At 38.0% G+C, this 23336-nt stretch overlaps 1 protein-coding gene across 1 annotated transcript in view; it reads left to right on the top strand.

The window, feature by feature from the left end:
• Positions 1-22973, top strand: part of Gpa2 (Glycoprotein hormone alpha 2) — a gene marked incomplete in the record, with an annotated part of 845288 nt that extends 822315 nt beyond the window's left edge. Inside the window, 1 exon segment of the mRNA XM_053780119.2 lies at positions 22152-22973. Within this exon segment, the coding sequence (XP_053636094.1) occupies positions 22152-22244 (93 nt within the window).
• Positions 22974-23336: the final 363 nt, after the last annotated feature.

Genomic DNA, 23336 nt, shown 5'->3' with positions numbered 1-23336 from the left:
CATCTTCAGGAGCATGCAATGTTGCAGAAAAGGGGTTATCCAGACATATACGATCACAGGGAACGCTCTTGCTCTTGTAAATAACAACTGCTATATACACAACAAACACACTCACGCATACAGAGTACACACACACACACACAATTATATATATATATATATATATCGAGAAGTGTTTTTGACAACAAGTAACTAACACAAAAGGCCAAGATTCTTAAAGAGCATAAATTTACGAATCGTGATACTAACAGGTCAAGTATCGTGTCATATTTTTAAGGTAGTGTGGTCATGTTTCAGCAGTGGGTAGCAGTAAGGAGGGGACACCCTCGTACTTTCCCTGCACAGTCTCTCTCTAGCAAAAAGGATTTTTTCTCTTTGAAATTAAATATTATTGAATATAAAATGTAGCATCAGAATGCTTTTCATAGGAATTTAGATTGATCCGAATACTATTTATGTGAATTTTTAAAAACAAATGGTTAGTGTAATTAAAATTAACATTAAAATTCAATGTAATATTTTCTACTAAATGCTCAATTTCCGCAAAAATGGTATTGCAATATAATAGTTTATATATTAGCGTGAAATATGTTATATTTTTAACAATGTTAGTATTGGTCCAAGTTCTGCTCGTTATTCTGTCAGTAACAACGTCTACTCTTTTATTGGTATACGATATCGACAAGATGATGATTAAAACATATGCAACAGTTTTTGACTATCTGTATTGTCGAAACATGCCACTTGTTCAGCAGGTTTCTTCAATGGTATACAAAGGTGACTTAAATATTCGAGACAGCAGAAGGAATGGGGAGATACTTGTGAGGTAATCAACCTTGAAGAAATTTATGCTGATCGAAGATAAGTGAACACTTATCAAGTCTAAGGAACTGATCACTTCACATTTTGTTCAAGGCAGAGGGACTGATCACTGCATATTTACCTCTCCTCTACTCGTTTTCATGATTTAAGTCACCTCTGTATTCGACTGAAAAAGCCTGTAGAGCAGACGATAGGTTTAGACAAGAAAAACAGCTAAGTGCATACACAGCCTACTGCTATAACTCTAATGTATTTTCTTGGGAAATTAAGGTATCATCATCATCATTATCATTGTTATTATCATACTGAAGGGGATGTCATTCTAATGAGAGATGATAGTCTGGAGTAGCATTGTACAGAATGAGCGGAAAGGTGTTTGTAAGTATTTTAAATAAGAAATTGAAAAAAATTGCTGACAAAAGACCAGATTCTAGAAATGAAATTCACTAGAGAAAAAGAAGATAGACGTCAGTCAGATTATGTTTTATTTAGGAGACACTTGTTCCATACCTGATGGTAATAGTGTTTATCTTCCCGCCTCGATTCTGACTTTTTATTGCTTTATTTCTCTGCCTCCTTCCTTCCCATCCTCCCTCCCTCTCTTCTGCTTCTTCCATTATTTCTCTTTCCATCCTATTTCCCCCCTCCTCCCATAACTTTTTCCCTCAAGTAAAGAGGCAGTGAGTAAGGACCTTATCCTCTCCTCTTCCTAACATACTGTTTTCAGATTTACATCTTTGTCCTTCATTTATCTTCCTCTCCTTTCTTTACCCACTCTCTCCTCCCTTCGCCTTACAACTTATTTTTCAACTACAACGTCTCAGTCCTCTTCACTTCTTTCCTTTACTCGTCCTCCTCATCCCTCCATCCATACCTCACACCACAAGCTCACAAAAAGAGGGAAACACGACATAAATAGGTGGTAGTTCTCCTGGCGTGGAGGAAACATGAAGAGTAGGTCTGCTCTGAGTGTCTGCCTCACTGAGGTTCTCTCCAACACAAAATCCACCATGAATACTGAATCAGGATCGGGAAATTCATTCCAGCCAACTATCGCATAGTTCTTTTCTTCTTCTTCTCCCTTTTTTTCATTCATCTTATCCTTCTACTTTTCTTTTTTTTCCTCCTTTTCTTCCTTTTTTTCTTTTTCATCTATTTTACCTCCTCCTTCTACTCCTCCTCCTAATTCTCCTTTTTCTTTTTTCTTTTTTCTTCTCATTTTTTCTTTTTCTTTTCCTTCTGCTGCTCCTGCTGGTGCATTACGAGATATTCTTGGTGTTAAATACGACCCATAAAGGGTTGACCATCCTAGCAAAGACATATAGAAACGAGCTCAAGGTGTGGTTAAAAGTTGAATTACTCACCAAAAAAAGTCATCTAAATTCTGAATGCTGCAAGTTGGAGTTTCAGACGATATTAGGAAAGCTGGAGACGCACGAGCTCTCAGAGACCACTTGCTTCACTTACCCTGAAGAATAAAATGGTAATAGGGGGTGGTAGAGTGGATAAAGAAAACGTCTGATATAGAGCTAGCAAGCGAGCGAGCGAGCGAGAGAGAGAGAGAGAGAGAGAGAGAGAGAGAGAGAGAGAGAGAGAGAGAGAGAGAGAGAGAGAGAGAGAGAGAGAGAGAGAGAGAGAGAGAAAATATCGTGATGGGGGACCTACTGTATTACAGAGAATCATTAAACGCCAGTATAGCCAAAATATAATAGTATTTCAAGAAAGTAACAGTGTCAAAGGTCGCCCCTAAACTTAATATATCGCAGACGGTAATAAAAGGATACAGTGCAAAAATGATTTCTATTGACAGCATTTTGTTACTTGAGTTTTCCAGTTGAAATTTCAACCAATGGCCAATATCCTGAGCTGTCGGAATTCACTTCCTCAGCAGCACGTTTCCAATCTGACCTTCACTTTTAATTGACTGGAGGAAAGCAAGCAGAGCTTTGATACAAGAAAAATATGGCGCTTCATAAGCAGTGAAAAGTAAGAAAATATCAGCTTAGGTAAAGGTAAGTGCAGAAGGACTGGTGAATAAGTAGACAATGGAAGGAAGAGAGAAGATAATGTCGTTCATATTAAGTCAAGTAACCAGGGAGATTAGAAACTGAAGCTGTATATACCGGCGGGCCTAAATAAATTCTTTTAACGTGTATATTAGTAGAAATTTCCAAAAATGACGGATTACCTAAACATGCATCGTCAGAACGTCCAGATATTATCGCCCTGAATCCTCATTTTAATTCATCAGAAATAAATTTGTCTTTTTACTGCATTTTTAATAATGCTAGCACCAGCAAATAGAAAGGGTGGTCAAATTATCCTATGAATCAACAGTGAAGTGCATGCAATTTAGACAAAATCTACATAGAAAAGGATCAAACTCGATATATGTCAATATTAGTTATCATTAGAATAATAAAAAGAGGCAAACAACACCCTCTTACATGATGAAATTAGACAAATAAATAATAACAATGAAACAGTAATAGTAGACGATTTTAAAGTTATCATGTTCGCAACTCTTGTAAATAATATTCTGAATCTTGTCGTCAACATGCGTTGTGATCTCGTCCACTCGTGCCAGAGAGGAGACAAATCTAGAAACAATGACCCAAAAATCGTAAAATTATTAATAAGCACAAATCCTTGTATCCAAAATATTTTGAAAAACGCTTTTGAGCAGCTGATATATCAGTAACTTAGACCTGGGTCGAATTGCTAAATATAAACAATATGGAAAAATATATAAAATAAAAGAATAAGAAAAAAGTATAAAAGGAAAGCATATCTGCAAAGTTAAAAGAGAAAGAAAAAAACAACAATACGGATTGGATGACAAAACAGTTTTATGATAAGACATAAACGTAATTCACACAAGAAATTTTAATTGACTAGTAATGCAGGATACAGATAGAAAATGAAATAAGAACAAGAAACGATAAACCGAAAAACAAGGAATGATTTAATGCTCAGTTCATCTTTTAGCATCATACATACAACTGAAAACGATACGAAAACACATTGGCAACAAGTATGTTTTCTGGGACCTGAAAGCGACAACTAAACATTTGGAGCAGGGGTGAAGTAGGATGGTTTTGTTAAATAATATAGACACAAATTTTTTTTACCAGCTAATAGATATTCAAATAAAATATAATTAGAACATGACAGAGCGCCATGTGTAAAAACAGTAAAGAGAGGAAAAGATGTTTTTCCAATTTTCATAAAAACGTCTGACCTTAAAACTGTTACATTAGATTAACATCAAATTTAGTTAGATAAATGGAGATTATTCAAAGGAAAAGTATAGTAAAACTGATTGAAAGCAACAACTTTGTAAGTGTAATTCATCATATATTTCGCAACAAAATATGCCTAAAAGAAGCTAGAATTCTTCATTTTCATATTCAAAGAAACTATGAAGAAATTTAGAAAACGAAAACTACCAAATATTATCCAAATATTCAAAATTCTGAAAAAGTTAAATGTACTCAAACAAGAAAAGCTATAACAGGACGGCGATTAATGAAAATTTAATAGTAGTAGTGGAACAAATAGTTGTCTTGACTATAGTAGTAGTTGCCCTGAAACCAGATCTATTTCCACATCTATGCACATTTCTTTTTATTTTTCGTGGAATCATTTCATCCATTTTTTGAAACGCTGGGAGAGAGAGATCTGCAGTTGAAAGAAAACTGGGAAGTACAGAAAAATGGCTTACAAAGCTACTTAAAACACGAAGATATGTAAGAACGAGGGACAGAAACTTACAGAAACAGATTACCAGAAACTAATATATTCTTTCCAGACGGAGGAAGCCTAAATATTTCTACACTTATGAAAAATTTATATTAAATCAAATCCCTTCTAGAACTGCCTATTACTAAAAGGGGGTTCATACACTGATCACGAAACAAGAAATAATAGAAATCATGAAGGACCATACGAATTAATGTTCAACAATCTACTAAAGTACAGGAGAGTGGAGGATACGGAAAGATATTTCGTTATCTTTGCCCAAAACAACTTATATATGTAACCATGAATCAAGAAATCGTACAATTGCAAATTACTTAGAATCGCTGGTCTAGTGACTAACGCGACGGGCTGGAGTTTTGAGACTCTATGACCGCGGGTTCAATCCCGGCCGGGGGTATGGTTTATATATGTAACGTAAGTACAAATTACTTAGAATCGAGGGTGAAACAGAAAACATGCCAACACACGCAACACTGGGTTCACATTTATGGAACTCTCTATAAAGAAATGCAAACTACCACTATCAGGAGTACCGGACATTATTTGGAGAAAGAGCTTTGATTTAAGTGACATCACAAGGCCTTTAAATGCGCAAGCATAGTTTCCTGCACAAAGGAGGCGGTAGAGCCCAGACCATGAAAGAGCATGATCTGCACAACACTAAGACATAATGGATTTAGAGTAGGAAGTTCATGCATGTCACACCTAATGAATCATTATGACAAAATTCATGATGCTTTGATAAAATCTCAAAATACAGACGAGTTTTGCGGACTTCGCCAAGGCATTTAACAGAGATGATCAATGAGTGATAGACAGCACTTAAAATAAAACCAAAAGATACATCAGAAAAGAAGGAAAATTGATTTTCAATTTTCTAACGAATAAAGCACAGATAGAAATACACAAAGTAAAATTTAGCCTCAGCAAAGAAAGAAGCTCAGTAGCCAAAGCAGCGATCCTAGTCTCTTTGTTTCTCATCTTAGCAGATATAGTTAAACCGCAAACCTTGACGGACGATACTAAAATCACCTTAGTAGAGGACAAAAAGACTGCATAAGGATACAAAGTTTTCCAATGGGAGGAAGTAAATGACATGATGTTCCATGGGTAAAAAATTTCACGAACTCTGATACAGAAAGGGTGAGAAGCCCTAAAAGGGAATTATACTGTATACATAACACAGAGGGATCACTCCTTTGAACGAAAAGAATATGTAAAACTCCTAGATATAATCATGTCAGTGACCTATCTTATAATGAGAGTAATAAAATAAATGCTGCGACATCCAAGAAAATAACGGGATGTATAATGTGTGCTTTCGAAACAAGAGAAACATGTCAATGGTGACACTATTCAAATCACTTGTGTTCCTTCGATTAGAGTACTACTCACTGATGACGGCAGACGTTGCAAAAAATACAGCGAGAGTTAACGACCTGCGTGGAACTAATAAATTATTTGAATTTTTGAAAGGGTCTTAAAGAACAGGAAGGATATTCTGGAGAGAAAACGCAAGAGGTAGATGATAATATATTTAAGAGTATAACAAAGTATAGGTACCATTATCAGCATGGGAGAGTTAAGGGAAATCGACCTGACGACACTGGAGGACAGGAGATAGGGGGTATATGATAACGACATATAAGGGAGAAAAAGTTAGCATATGAGAAGTTTTTACAAAGTAGAAGTGATGCAAGGAGGGAAGAGTATATGGAGAAAAAGAGAGAAGTTAAGAGAGTGGTGAAGCAATGTAAAAAGAGAGCAAATGAGAGAGTGGGTGAGATGTTATCAACAAATTTTGTTGAAAATAAGAAAAAGTTTTGGAGTGAGATTAACAAGTTAAGAAAGCCTAGAGAACAAATGGATTTGTCAGTTAAAATAGGAGAGGAGAGTTATTAAATGGAGAGTTAGAGGTATTGGGAAGATGGAGGGAATATTTTGAGGAATTGTTAAATGTTGATGAAGATAGGGAAGCTGTGATTTCGTGTATAGGGCAAGGAGGAATAACATCTTGTAGGAGTGAGGAAGAGCCAGTTGTGAGTGTGGGGGAAGTTCGTGAGGCAGTAGGTAAAATGAAAGGGGGCAAGGCAGCCGGAATTGATGGGATAAAGATAGAAATGTTAAAAGCAGGTGGGGATATAGTTTTGGAGTGGTTGGTGCAATTATTTAATAAATGTATGGAAGAGGGTAAGGTACCTAGGGATTGGCAGAGAGCATGCATAGTTCCTTTGTATAAAGGCAAAGGGGATAAAAGAGAGTGCAAAAATTATAGGGGGAGAAGTCTGTTGAGTGTACCTGGTAAAGTGTATGGTAGAGTTATAATTGAAAGAATTAAGAGTAAGACGGAGAATAGGATAGCAGATGAACAAGGAGGCTTTAGGAAAGGTAGGGGGTGTGTGGACCAGGTGTTTACAGTGAAACATATAAGTGAACAGTATTTAGATAAGGCTAAAGAGGTCTTTGTGGCATTTATGGATTTGGAAAAGGCGTATGACAGGGTGGATAGGGGGGCAATGTGGCAGATGTTGCAAGTGTATGGTGTAGGAGGTAGGTTACTGAAAGCAGTGAAGAGTTTTTACGAGGATAGTGAGGCTCAAGTTAGAGTATGTAGGAAAGAGGGAAATTTTTTCCCAGTAAAAGTAGGCCTTAGACAAGGATGTGTGATGTCACCGTGGTTGTTTAATATATTTATAGATGGGGTTGTAAGAGAAGTAAATGCGAGGGTCTTGGCAAGAGGCGTGGAGTTAAAAGATAAAGAATCACACACAAAGTGGGAGTTGTCACAGCTGCTCTTTGCTGATGACACTGTGCTCTTGGGAGATTCTGAAGAGAAGTTGCAGAGATTGGTGGATGAATTTGGTAGGGTGTGCAAAAGAAGAAAATTAAAGGTGAATACAGGAAAGAGTAAGGTTATGAGGATAACAAAAAGATTAGGTGATGAAAGATTGAATATCAGATTGGAGGGAGAGAGTATGGAGGAGGTGAACGTATTCAGATATTTGGGAGTGGACGTGTCAGCGGATGGGTCTATGAAAGATGAGGTGAATCATAGAATTGATGAGGGAAAAAGAGTGAGTGGTGCACTTAGGAGTCTGTGGAGACAAAGAACTTTGTCCTTGGAGGCAAAGAGGGGAATGTATGAGAGTATAGTTTTACCAACGCTCTTATATGGGTGTGAAGCGTGGGTGATGAATGTTGCAGCGAGGAGAAGGCTGGAGGCAGTGGAGATGTCGTGTCTGAGGGCAATGTGTGGTGTGAATATAATGCAGAGAATTCGTAGTTTGGAAGTTAGGAGGAGGTGTGGGATTACCAAAACTGTTGTCCAGAGGGCTGAGGAAGGGTTGTTGAGGTGGTTCGGACATGTAGAGAGAATGGAGCGAAACAGAATGACTTCAAGAGTGTATCAGTCTGTAGTGGAAGGAAGGCGGGGTAGGGGTCGGCCTAGGAAGGGTTGGAGGGAGGGGGTAAAGGAGGTTTTGTGTGCGAGGGGCTTGGACTTCCAGCAGGCATGTGTGAGCGTGTTTGATAGGAGTGAATGGAGACAAATGGTTTTTAATACTTGACGTGCTGTTGGAGTGTGAGCAAAGTAACATTTATGAAGGGATTCAGGGAAACCGGCAGGCCGGACTTGAGTCCTGGAGATGGGAAGTACAGTGCCTGCACTCTGAAGGAGGGGTGTTAATGTTGCAGTTTAAAAACTGTAGTGTAAAGCACCCTTCTGGCAAGACAGTGATGGAGTGAATGATGGTGAAAGTTTTTCTTTTTCGGGCCACCCTGCCTTGGTGGGAATCGGCCAGTGTGATAATAAAAAAATAAAAAAATATATAAAATACTAAGAGGAATCGACAAGGTGGGAAGAGACAGGATGTTCCTGATATGGGACACAGCAACAAGTGGTCACAGTTGGAAGTTGAAGCCTCAGATGAATCACACGGATATTAGGAAGTATTTCTTCAGTCACAGAGTTGTCAGGAAGTGGAATAGTCTGGGAAGTGAAGTAGTGGAGGCAGGATCCATACATAGCTTTAAGAAGAGGAATGATAAAGCGCATGGAGCAGGAAGAGTGACCTAGTAGCTACCAGTGAAGAGGCGGGGCCAGGAGCTATGACTCAACCCGTTACCACAATTAGGTAAATCAGGTGAGTATACACACACACACACACACACACACACACACACACACACACACACACACACACGTGAAGCAGTATCGCTGAATAGTGCTCCCAGGATTTAGCGTTCTAGTGGCTGTCCTAAGATATTATTAGCGCTCATCGTACGTGAGTGAATCAGTGAACATACCTATAAGAGTGTAACAGCTTTCAAGAGTGTGAATAATGTGATAAGATCAAGAATTTTACAATTTAAATTTGAATGAATTCTGAGTGAGGGAGGGTAGCAGTCAGCTGATGAGGCTGATGGCTGCAGTGTTGACACAAAATATCCAAACATAGTTAATTGGGTTAACGGTGTGATCTGAATTAACAAATACAGATATTGGTTGGTTATAGCAGCAGTGTAGTGATAAGGTCATAAACGAGTGATTAAGTAAATACTGAAAGTAAGAAAAAATTAATCAATCCCCAGCTGTTGGTGATGTGAATGTAGTTAATATCATCAGATTTGTTATGACCATAATACTGTACTAAAGAAAAAAAGTGAATACCAAGTCTTAAAAGAAAAAGAAAATAAAAACTTGAATGCATGATAAAGTTCCTGAAGGAATTACAAAAGTGAAGGAGTTGATAGCAGCCACCAGCAGGAACCTCCATTGTTGTGCAGACGACATCACTTGCCTATGTGTGGTTAATTTTGGTTAGTGTCTAAAGTCTCAGTGTCTCGCCCTGCTGGTTGTATGCTATACCATCACTCTCTCCCTAACTTTCAGTGCCAGGAGATAGTGGTAACCCTGATAATGTTTAGTAAATTATCTAAATATCTTCAGAAGAGTTGTGTAGCCTAGTGACCCCCCCCACCGGTCTTTCTGACAGCGACAAGCTAGTAAACAAGTACGCACATACAAACACACGTGTTCACCAGTAATTATTATAATAAATATTAGTATATATTAATAAGGAATTGAGTGAGAAATAATCCTATAATCTTCAAAAAAGTAACGTAGCCTAGTGTGCAAAGATCCGGGCCGGGAGAGTACTGGTGAACCAAGAACAACAAAGATCCGGGCCGGGAGAGTACTGGTGAACCAAGAACAATAACAATAGTGTGTTAACGTGACCCCCCCCCTCTTTTTCAAAGAACGACAAGCTAGTAAAAACACACACACACACAAACACAAGTGTACACAGTAAATATTATAAAGTATATATTAGTGTATATTAATAAGGAATCGATTGTGAAAAAAATTTATAATCTTCAAAAGAGTAGCGTAGCCTTGTGTGATATATGAACCCTTCCCTTTTTTTTTTAGACTAAGACAAAAGCGCGTGCGCACGCACACGCACACACACACACACACACACACACACACACACAAACCTAACACATTAGCTCATAAATCCCCCACCACACACACACATTTTCACGATAAGCTGAAGCAGCTAGAACATCCCAACAGGATAAAAACAAAATGGGCTCTCAAAAGGGAGGACGTAATGGCAAGGGAACCGATGATGGCTGGTTGGAAAAGGAAGAATTGGTAGAACGGCTCAAGAACAAAATGGAACAACAATGGGAGAAGGTTAAACGAGCTTTGCGATAACATGTTAGAGCAAATATCTGCAGAGAGCAAGAAGTGGGAATCACGAGCTGTAGTAGCTGAGGCAAAGATACAGAGATTGAAGGAAGAAATGGATGTGCTGAAGCAGGATCTACAGATGAGGTCCGAAAGGAGCAATGGGAACATCAGCAGGCAGCGAGGGGACTGAAGAAGGGGATGGATCTAAGCAGTCTTTTGCAGCAGTAATATCAGGCCATCATGATGTCTGGGAGATGATTAGAGAAACAGCAAAGGAGATGCTTAAATCAGATCCAGAGATACAGAGGGAAAAGAAATGGGAAGAGGAGAGGGAGAGGTCAATAATTGTTCATGGGCTTCAGGAGGCTGAAGGGCAGACCTATGATAAAAGAAAGCATTGGGAGAAAACAGAGATTAAGAACATCATTGCAATAACAGGAGAGATGTGATATGGAACAGGATACTACAACAGAAACCACTGTTAAAGGACTCTCCAGATTATCAAAAAGTGTTCCTCAATCGAGACAGAACACGAAAAGGGAACAACTGAAAGTGAGAGCAAGACAGAACCAGTGGAAGGAAAGAGAGATAGGACAGGCAATGACAGACAGGAAAACTCACCCTTTGGGGGAACATCAAACACAAATGCTTACAGAAACCTCTCAACCCCTGTCACCACATATCAACTAAACACAGTAAACAGAAACGAACCTCACTCCATAGCCACCATCCCCCTAAGCACTAATTCCACAATCACAGCAGCCTCCCATAATATTGTGCCCTGCCTCCCACCCTCCCAGCCTGCACCTTCCTCTTCCATCTCCCAAAATACAGTAATGGAAAGGAAGCTAAAGGTATGGTACACCAATGCAGATGGATATAACAAATAAGAGTGAAGAGTGGCAACGCATCATTGATGCATCACCTGACATCATAGCACTAACAGAGACAAAACTTACAGGGATAACAAATGCAATTTTTCCACCTGGATATCAGATTATGAGGAAAGACAGAGAGAACAGAGGAGGGGGAGGAGTAGCATTGCTCATAAAAAAACAGTGGAGTTTTGAGGAGATGGGAGGAATGGAAAGAAGGGAAACAGACGACTTCATTGTAGGAACACTTCAGACTGGTGGTCCAAAGGTGATGATAGCAGTGATGTTTAACTCACCACTTAACAGTAGGAGAACAAGAGAAGAGTATGATGTGCTCAATAGGGCAATAGTGGATACACTAGCTGAAGTGGCCAGGAGGGCTCATATGGATAGGACAAAATTGCTTATAATGGGAGATTTCAATCATAAAGAGATTGACTGGGAAAACCTAGAGCCACATGGGGGACCAGAAACATGGAGGGCTAAGATGTTGGAGACTGTATTGGAGAACTTCATACATCAACATGTTAGGGATACAACCAGAGAGAGAGGAGAGGATGTTGCAGCAAGGCTGGATCTCATATTCACTTTGAATAGTTCAGACATAAGGGATATCACCCACGAAAGACCCCTTGGCGCTAGTGATCATGATGTCCTGAGTTTTGAATATCTTGTCGAATTAACAGTGGAGAATGCAGCAGCACGAGAACAAAGAGAGAAACCAAACTTCAAAAAAGGGGACTACATAGGTATGAGAAGTTTCCTGCATGAGGTGCAGTGGGAAAGAGAACTAGATGGAAAGACAGTAAATGAAATGATGGAAATAGTAACCACTAAGTGCAGGTAGGCAGAGGAAAGGTTCATACCAAATTGCAACAGAAAAAATGGTAAGACCAGAGTGAGCCCATGGTTTAATTGGAGGTGTAAAGAGGCCAAAGCCAAGTGTGCTAGAGCATGGAAAAGGTATAGAAGGCAAAGGACTCAAGAAAACAAGAAGCTGAGCAGAAGAACCAGAAACGAATATACAAGGACAAGGAGAGAGGCCCAGAGGCAATACGAGAACAACATAGCATCAAAAGCCAAATCTGAACCAAAGTTGTTATACAGTCACATTAGGAGAAAAACAACAGTCAAGGACCAGGTAATCAGGCCGAGGAAAGAAGGAGGGGAGTTCACGAAGAGTGACCAAGAAGTATGTGATGAACCAAACAAAAGATTTAGAGAAGTATTCACAATAGAGTCAGGAATGCTTCCAGCAAACTGTGGAGGTAGGGTGCACCAGCAGGCGCTGGACACAGTACACATAACCAAGGTAGAGGTGAAGAAACTGCTAGACGAACTCGATACCTCAAAGGCGGTGGGCCCAGATAACATTTCTCCATGGATACTGAGAGAGGGAGCAGAGGAACTGTGTGTGCCATTAGCAGCAATCTTCAGTAAATCTATCGAAACAGGGCAGTTGCCTGAGGCGTGGAAGACAGCACATGTAGTTCCAATATTTAAGAAAGGGGACAGACAGGCAGCATTAAACTACAGACCAGTGTCACTGACTTGTATAGTATGTAAAGTCACGGAAAAGATTATCAGGAGAAAAGTAGTGGAACACATTGAAAAGATTGGGCTCATACATGACAGTCAGCACGGCTTCAGAGATGGGAAATCCTGTGTCACAAATTTACTTGAGTTCTACGATAAGGTAACAGAAGACATGAGATTGCAAGAAGGCTTCTGACATAGTACCACACAAGAGACTGGTGCAAAAATTAGAGGAGCAGGCAGGAATAACGGGGAAAGTACTGCAATGGATCAGGGAATACCTGACAGAAGGAAACAACGTGTGTTGGTACGTGCTGAAGTGTCGGAGTGGGCGAATGTGTCGAGTGGAGTTCCACAAGGTTCAGTCCTAGGCCCGGTGCTGTTTCTTGTTTACGTGAATGACATGGTGGAAGGAATAGATTCAGAAATGTCACTGTTCGCTGATGATGTGAAACTGATGAGGAGAATACAAGTGGGCGAGGATCAGTTAAGATTACAAGGGGATCTGGACAAACTACACATCTGAGTAAGGAGTCATTCACGACATTGTACACAGTGTACGTAAGGCCTATACTGGAATATGCAGCGCCAGTATGGAACCTCTCACTTAGTCAAACACGTCACGAAACTGGAGAAAGTGCAAAAATTTGCAACACGATTAGTCCCGGAACTGAGGAGCATGTCTTATGATCAAAGTTTAAGGGAATTCAACCTGATGACACTAGAGGATAGGAGGGATAGAGGGGACATGATAACATATAAAATACTAAGAGGCATTGACAAGGTGGACAAAGATCGAATGTTTCAGAGATGGGATACAGAAACAAAGGAACTCAATTGGAAACTGAAAACCCAGATGAGTCATAGGGATGTTAGGAAGTACTTCTTTACTCTTAGAGTTGTCAGGAACTGGAATAATCTGGAGAGTGAAGTAGTGGAAGCAAGTTCCATAAATAGCTTTAAGAAGAGGTATGACAAATATCATGGAGCAGGGAGAGAGTGAATTAGTATCGACCAGTGAAGAGGCGGGGCTAGGAGCTATGAATCGACCCCTGCAACCACGTATAGGTGAGTACGTACACACACACACACACACACACACACACACACAAACACACACAAACACACACAAACACACACACACACACACACACTTCTTCCTATGTTTGCTTCTCCGTGCTTCTCCCCTTTTTATTGTCCTTATCCTTGTTCAAACTTTTTATCATCTCTTCTTTCCTCTACACTGGATCACTGTTCATTGTTCCATTACTTCAATCATAGATCAAGAATTGTAGTAGTTGAATCATGGTTCCAATACTTCAGACCACTGAGAGTAAATGATGGAGTATTAAACGTGTGGACTGATTAATGTAGAGGGAGCAGCGGAACCATAGACTGTATCTGATCCAAATTTGGGTAATGTATTTTACCTTTAAATAAAATATATATTAAATATAAGGGGTGGTAGGAGAAAATTTTCAAACAGCTTCAGGGAGAACCTTGAGTTTCCCATGAAGCAAGTTTATTCTTTTCTCTGAGGTTTACATATATATATATGTCGTGCCGAATATGTAAAACTGGTCAATTAGCAAGAACTCATTTAAAATTAAGTCCTTTCTGAAATTTTCTCTTTTACGTTTAAAGATATATTTTTTTCATTAATGTTGATGTAAAAATTTTTAATTTTGCACCAAAAGAATCTGAGAAAACTTACCTAACCTTATTAAAACAAGAGCAATTTATTTTAGCCTAACCCAACTAAATATATTTTAAATACGTTTACAGCATTTAGTATTAAACAAACACAATCAAATATATTTTTTTCGTTAGGTTCAGAATGATTTTGGCGAAATTATTGCATACACAAATTTTCACTTGTCCTATATGGCAAGATGAGCGTTGCTATTTAAGCCAAGATCGCAAGTTCTGCCTATTCGGCACGACATATATATATATATATATATATATATATATATATATATATATATATATATATATATATATATATATATATATATATATATATATATATATATATAAGAACACTGCACTAGCCAAGGAGTTGAACCCATGCTGTTTTGGCCTGCCTCATGCTAAACGAAAACGCATGACGCTTTAAACCACTAGATCACAAACAGTCCTTAACAATGGCGCATCCGGCCAAGCTAGATGTTGTACGAGCAATCGAAGGACATACGCTGGTGTGGACGCCTCGGGTCTAATTTTCATTCTACTCCCTGTTTGTGTACTAGCTCAATAAGCAGTACATTATATTATTGTACCTAGGTACAATAACAACACTGTACTAGCCAAGGAGTGTTGAGCTAGTACACAAACGGAGTAGAATGAAAATTAGCCCAGAGGCAAACCATACCAGAGACGTCCACACCAACCTATGTCCTTCGACAGCAGGTACAACATCTAGCTTGGCTGGATGCGCCATTTTTAAGGATTGTATAGCCTAGTGGTCTAAAGCGTCATGCATTTTCGCTTACCATGAGGCGGGCCAAAGCAACATGAGTTCGACTCCTTGGCTAGTGCAGTGTTGTTATTGATCAATACCACTCGTCTCGTGGGTATAATAATAATAGGGTGAGATACAAGCAGCTATTGGCAGAAAGGGGCTAGTACAAGTATGAGTAGTGGGGGGTTGAAGAGGGTTGGAATAGTTTTAAAAATGCAGAATTAGAATGCTGGGCAGAAGTTGGTGGTTATAGAAGGGAGGGTGCAGGAGGAAAGAGGAGTGATTGGTGGAATGATGAAGTAAAAGGTGTGATAAAAGAGAAAAGGTAGCTTATGAGAGGTTTTTACAAAGCAAAAGAGTCATAAGAAGAGTAGAGTATATGGAGAGTAAAAGAAAGGTGAAGAGAGTGGTGAGAGAGTGCAAAAGGAGAGCAGATGATAAAGCGGGAGAGGCAGCGTCAAAAAAAATTGATGAAAATAAACAAGTTAAGAAAGCCTTGGGAACGAATGGATTTGTCAGTTGAAAACAGAGTAGAGGAGTTAGTAGATGGGGAGCTGCAGGTATTGGGTAGATGGTGGGAATATTTTGAGGAACTTTTAAATGTTGATGAAGGGAGGAGGTAATTTCATGCATTGGCCAGGGAGGTATAACATCTTTTAGGAGTGAAGAAGAACAGGATGTGAGTGTAGGGAGGTGTGTGATGCATTACGCAAAATGAAAGGGGGTAAAGCAGCTAGAACTGACGGGATCATGACAGAAATGTTAATAGCCGGGGGGGGGGGATATAGTGCTGGAGTGGTTGGTATTTTTGTTTATAAATGAATGAAAAAGGGGAAGGTACCTAGGGATTGGCAGAGAGCATGTATAGTCCCTTTATTTAAAGGGAAGGGGGACAAAAGAGAGTGTAAAAATTATAGGGGAATAAGTTTACTGAGTATACCAAGAAAAGTGTACGGTAGGGTTATTATTGAAAGAATTAGAGGTAAGACAGAGTAGGACTGCGGATGAGCAAGGAGGTAGGGAGTAGGGTATGTGTAGATCAAGTGTATACATTGATGCATATGTGTGAACAGTATTTAGATAAAGGTAGGGAAGTTTCACTGCATTTATGGATTTAGAAAAGGCATATGATAGAGTGGATAGGGGAGAAATGTGGTAGATGTTGCAAGTATAGGGAATAGGTAGTAAGTTACTAAATGCTGTAAAGAGTTTTTATGAGGATAGTGAGGCTCAGGTTAGGGTGTGTAGAAGAGAAGGAGATTACTTCCCGGTAAAAGTAGGTCTTAGACAGGGATGTGTAATGTCACCATGGTTGTTTAATATATTTATAGATGGGGTTGTAAAAGAAGTAAATGCTAGAGTGTTGGGGAGAGGGGTGGAATTAAATTATGGGGAGATTCTCAAGAAAAGTTGCAAAGGATAGTGGACGAGTTTGGGAGGGTGTGTAAAGGTAGAAAGTTGAAAGTGAACCTAGATCAGAGTAAGGTGTTATGCAAAAATGTGGGATAGCTGGGGGCTTGAGCCTGGTCTAAGGGCAAAGGTATAAGTTACACACATACTAGCCCAAACCGGCCTCCCAGGGCTATCCCAGACAAAACAGAAAGCGCTAAACTGGTATGTGTACTTAAAGGGGTTGGGTACCAGAGGGTTAGGCAAAAATCCCAATTAGGAAAATATATCTATTTAGTCAACATAACATAACAGAAACACCTTAATCCTAATCGCCCAAATGAGGGTACACAAGCAACAGCTGGCTTGAGGTCCAGCCACCAACCACTATGCCTCGTCAGCGCCAGGCCCACTCTACTCCACTTCCAACCTCATTTCTTATTTCCTCACTCCTCCCACAGCACCATGACCATGTCAGAGCCTGGGTGAACATACAGGTAAGCCATATGAGAGCCTATGGCTTGAGTTAGATAAACAAAATGACTGCACAACTACAAACTTATCTTAAATACACTGCATCTCCGACGCCAGCCTCTACACACCATGCTAACGTCACGTGACTCCCCAAACCACGCTTACTCCGCGTACCCAAACATCCTTGGAAAATAAATCATTAACGGAATTTCTTTATAATTACAGTTAGAGTACTTTACAGTACCCCCAAATGCACATTATCAATTATAAAATTATTCTTTACAACTATAATATTCATACTATTATGGCACACTTCTCCACTATATGTACATTACGATGTCATGCAGAACCCTGCATAACATAAGGTGATGAGGGTATCAAATGATTTAGGTAAAGAAAAATTGGATATCACAATGGGGAGAGGGAGTATGGGAGAAGTGAATGTTTTTAGATATTTGGGAGTTGATTTGTCAGCGGATGGATGTATGAAGGATGAGGTTAACCATAGAATTGATGAAGGAAAAAAGGTGAGTGGTGCGTTGAGGTATATGTGGAGACAAAAAAAATGTGTGGTGTAAATATTATGCAGAAAATTCGGAATGTGGTAATTAGGAGAAGGTGTGGAGTTAATAAAAGTATTAGTCAGAGGGCTGAAGAAGGATTGTTGAGGTGGTTTGGTCATTTAGAGCGAATGGATCAAAGTAGAATGACATGGAGAGCGTATAAATATATAGGGGAAGGAAGGCAGGGTCGGGGTCGTCCTCGTAAAGGATGGAGGGAGGGGGTATTGTGTACGAGGGAATGGAATTACAGCAGGCGTGCGTGAGCGTGTTAGATAGGAGTAAATGGAGACAAATGGTATTTGGGACCTTACGAGCTGTTGGAGTGTGAGCAAGGTAATATTTAGTGAAGGGATTCAGGGTAACTGGTTATTTTTATATAACCGGACTTGAGTTCTGGAAATGGGAAGTACAATGCCTGCACTTTAAAGAAGAGGTTTGGGATATTAGCAGTTTGGAGGGATATGTTGTATACCTTTATAGTATATGCTTCTCAATTGTTGTACCTGGGCGCCTCTGCAAAAACATTGATTATGTATGAGTGAGGCGAAAGTGTTAAATGATATAAGTATTTTGTTTTGGGGGATTTTCTTTCTTTTTGGATCACGCTGCCTCGAACCCTGCTGACTGCGATCTTTCTATACATATAATATATATATATATATATATATATATGTGTGTGTGTGTGTGTGTGTGTGTGTGTGTGTGTGTGTGTGTGTGTGTGTATATATGCATAAACACAGCTGCTTTTATTACTCCAGTAATAAAATAAAATATCTTCCACTCTGTAGAACATTTATCAACGATTTATCACGATTTAGAAGTTTTTTTTGAGTATTTTCCCTAAATATGAAAAAATTGTGATTTGTTTTTTCAATGTTTGGGAATTACGGTGCTGAATGACTGTACATGTATTGTTTTTTTTTTATTATTCTGATTTTTTAATTTCCTGTTATTTATTAGGGTCCCGGTACACCTCTCTACGTCACTTATCTCGAATTTTAATTAAATATATTTCGGTGGCTGTCAGACGGAAACGGTGCCCCAGAATTGGATAACCCAGATACCCTGAACCTCGGTGCATGCTATAGGAATAGTGCAGAGTGCCGCATAATTTTGTAATGCATTTATTTATCAACACTGAAGATGTAAAGAGAATCGGACGAGAGATTCACATGTCATCATATGGAAATTAATCAGAAAAAGGCATTCACAAAATCATCACATGAAAATTATCACAATTCCTTCAATAAAAATGTCATAGTCTCATAAACAGCCAAATTCTAATTCACACTTTTCATTAGAAGTCACCAAATTTTGAAGCCAAACTGAAGGGGCACTTTTATCATGAAAATAGTAAAGTCGAGCCTCGGTAAATTTGCAAACTCCTTAAAAAATCAATACAAAACTTTTAGTTAAGTTAAACACGCTTTTATGGCGTAAGACCGATGAGAAGAGACATTCTATAGTTATTATCTGGGAATCAATATATTTAGTAAAATTAACATATTGAAATTTACAGAGCTGTGAGTGAACTCCAAGGTTACATTTAATGAAGACCACAAACATTTAAGTTGGGAGACGATCAGAAAAGCAATTCCAAGATATTTAACCAATTTAGTAAAATTTCTAATTTGCACCAACTCAGAGTTAACTAACAGAATATTATCTTTGTCGGTTTTGTAAACCATTTACATCATATAATATTTCTTATTGAACACTTCTTTAATATTTTGGAACTGGTCAGGAGAAACTTTCTTTAGTTATTGAATATAAATTAGCATCATAATATAATCAATTAAAAAGGGACTTTTCGCACCCAATAACTGCATGAAAACTTTTCGTTCAGGAACCCTCATCAGTGGTGAAAATTTGAAGCCGATCACTTGAGTCATTCTCCAGTTATGGAACGTATTCCAACGATTCCAATTTTTTTAAATTTTACTGCAACAAATTTATCTGATCGCAAACAAAACTTAAGTGGTACTATCCAGCCGCTAAGATGTATCTGCCATTAAGTGTTGAAGACGTTCAAAAGAAGTAAACTAATTTATTTGACGTTTTTACGGAAATAAAAATTTCACATTATTTTACTTATAAAATGGTCAAATCTGTACCTATATACTTCAATTTTCTCGGCTGTCGTCACATTAGGAGGCGCCTTATTGAAACCTTCGAAGCAACATTACTAAGGGTTTGAGAAGTTATCCCAGCCATTACAATATGCTGTAAATGGGTTCAAGAACTTAGGTCATAATCCAGCTGCAAGTGCCAAATGTTCCATGAAAATGGCCCAGTGACCGTGCACAAGCGTTCAGAGAGAAATCCTCATCCAAAGTGCTTTAAAAATTTCAAAGCTTGTGCACGGTCACTCGGGTCAGGTTCTTCCAACACTTGACAAGTACAGATCCAATAACCAAAGTTGTTGAAGTCATTCCCACCATCGTCAGAATTTCACTCCAGGTGTGTAAAAAATTTATTCCCTTTAAATCACATTAAACAAATTTCAGTTTGCCTTTTCTGTACGGTTTCTGTATTTAATGGGTAATGCATCGTACTGCATTACCCATTTTGTCTGCAGAAAAATTTGTAGTATAATTAGTCGAGACAAAAACTTGGAATCGCTTGGCTCTGTGCCATAACTGGAAACGCCTCGTTTGATCGGCTTCAAATTTTCATCACTAGTGTGATTTTATGAAAGATAATTTAACTGAATAGTGAAATTCCTTCATATTCAATATTTAACTTATGCTTCATCTGATCGGCTTCAAAATATTACTGATCATATATTGTGTAAGGATGATCAGGCCTTATAAGTATGAGAAAGTGCATATTTGATATTTTACTGAAGTTGTTAAAAGAAAACTTTGAATTGCCAAATAAGATCAATTAGCGCAGAATGCCATTCCTGATCGGCTTCAAGTTTCACCTTTGTTGGACTTTATTAAAACAAATCTTGTAGCTCACTTGGGACTGTAAAATCTAATTTGCCATTTTTTTTAAATAATTTCTTATATATTAACCTGAGAATGCTTTTTCTGATGAGCTTCCAACTCTAAGCTCTGGTGTATTTAAATTGGAAATATGTTTATTAATTTTGGGCTGTGTAGTTGTCAGTTTGTTAATTCTTTAAAGCAATTTCATCAAATTTAATTTTCTTTAAAAATGATAATCAAATTTTTTTTCTTATGGGATTGTAGAGAATTTAAAATTAAATATAAATGAGAAAAGAAAGCTGAAAAAAATAAAAATACGTATCTTAATGGCTTTCTTGAATTAAATGAAAATATATTTTTTTATTTTCGTAACATTTCTCAGCAACATTTTTCATTTCTAACTCCAAAATTTTCGTTTACAACTTTAGATTTTCAGCAAAGGTGTACTATACGTACGCAAGATTCACAGGAGTATTTATGTGTGTGGTTGTCCAATGGAAAATGTTAAATAGGCTATTCCCAGATTTTGTTTCCGTATGATAAGTGAGGAAAATGTCCATTCAGTTTAATTTCAAAACTGGTGTATCCTCCCCAGAAGATGGTTGCTATTGTTAAAAGTATCTGGGCGCCATTTTGCTACGCTTATTCAAGAAATGGCATAGTATTATTTTACTTTATTGCGTTATTTTGCCTTGATGTTGGTTAGGGGCTCTTGATCCAAGGAACTGGACTCATCATCTTCCTTGAATAGAATCTGAATGCATCACATTCCACAGGAGCTGTATTACTCCTGCTGGTTCAGTGTTTTTCTCTCATCACAATACAACAATTGTAAAGAGTTTCAATTTATAATGGTTCATTCATCTTATGAAATAGATGAAAAAAAAATTTCTTAGGGTGTGCAGTGAGTATTTTACTGAATTCTGTGCAATAGCTGGAGAATGTTTCTTCTGATCGACTTTCAACTTTAGTGCTGCGGTGTTTTCCTTATTGGAATCTAAGCCTTGATTTTACGTTATTTAAGTTTCAATATGCTACTTTTATTAACCAAACTGGTTTCAGTGAAATAACTGGAAAATGTCTCTTCTGGTCAGAAATAAATCACAGTATTTGATTTTATTTGATTCTCCTAGGTTAAATCAATATATTTAATTTTAAATACTTGCACGTAACCTACATGATTCTGACCAGGTCGTAAATTTCACAGAATTTTTTGGAATGATTTAGGCCACTGATGGTCCCAATTTTTTTTATGAAAGAAATTGGCAAGATTTAAATACTGATTGTCTAGCTCGACAGTACAAAATCTGAATGGCATCGAACTTAATATGCTGATGTATATTAAAATATTGGCCTCTTGAGATAAGAGAATTCTTCTTTAGACTGGATTCTGAGTTGGTGTCCTTAGTAGATTTTAATTAGTTTGAGGTGTTTGTCCTAAGTTGCCATATTTATTGAACAATAAGATATTAGTGTCCATGTGAATACCTATGAATACCAAATGTGATTCTCTTCAGATGTTAAATATTCAGGTTAAATGAAACCTTTATACGTTCTAAACCTAATTATTAAATGCAGTATTTTTAGATCATGTCAGTGTGATATCGACTGATTGACACTTGGTACTTGTTGCAGGTGAAGGTGCGAGTGATGTGCATAGAGGGACCCCGCGAGTTGGTCTTCAAGTCTGCCAGTACCTGCGACTGTTTCCACTGTAAGAAATACTAGACGAGAACACCACTAACAGGAAGGGAGGTGAAGGAAAATGGAACGAAAAGGCAATGGATGACTTGAAACGGGCGACGGAAGATAGAGAGGAAAAAGTAGAAGCAGGTGATGGTGGACATGCAAAAAACGGATGAAGAGGCTCAAGAAGAAAAGAGAGGAAGGCCAAAGGAGAGAGGAAGAAAGAAAAAGTTCAAATACAGTATTAATCGAAATAAGGGGGAGAAGAAGAATTAAGCTTGAAATATAGAAAAAGAGGATTAAAGAAGACATCGAAAGGCAAGATTTGTTCATGATGGAGATGAAAAGAACCAGGAGACTGGAATGATAGACAGTGAAGGAACACAGTGAAAGAACGGAGATGAAGAGATACGGTAGACGAGTTAACACAGAGAAGATACGGAAGACGACAAACTGAGATACATCAGAAACGTTAGCAATATACAGTAACAAAATCCTTTGAACTCTAATTCACCAAAAGAGTAAAAAAAAAAATAAGTGCAATATAGTAAAAATATAAAAAAGGAAAATGATTATTAATTTAGCTGTTAAAAATGCTATAACAATGTTTTATTTATTTTTTGAAAGCACAATTTAGTCATCCAATTTTAGTCCATTTTCATGGGTATTTAGTATTTTAATCTTATGATCTATCAGCAAACAATAACTTCCAGTAATATAAACTATTTTAATAAGAGATATATATATATATAAATGTTATAAACATTTTTGTTTCAAAACATACAAATAAACATGTTATATAAAGTCTAGACTAATTCTTTAATTCCCAAAGGTCAAGCGAGCCGAGACGAACCTCAAAGGTCACGCGAGGTGAAGAAAACGTCAATGATCACATGAGCTAAGACACGTACCATATAAACAAGATTACAATAACGCTTTTTGTGAATAATAATAATAATAATAAGTCAATCACTCATAATGTGATAATATAAAATCATATGTTTACAATATGATACTAAAACTGTGAAGCATCAAAGCACAACACATGTTACGAAATGTCGAAAAATATTGATTAAATAAAACATAGTGCACAAAACATCTGAAAAGATGCGCAGTCATACAGAAAACACTTAA

This window comes from Cherax quadricarinatus, chromosome 36, assembly GCF_038502225.1.
Source record: "Cherax quadricarinatus isolate ZL_2023a chromosome 36, ASM3850222v1, whole genome shotgun sequence".
In the NCBI taxonomy this organism is placed as follows: domain Eukaryota; kingdom Metazoa; phylum Arthropoda; class Malacostraca; order Decapoda; family Parastacidae; genus Cherax; species Cherax quadricarinatus.
The sequence above is the reverse complement of the archived record's forward strand: the minus strand, read 5'-3'. Positions and strand labels throughout refer to the sequence as shown.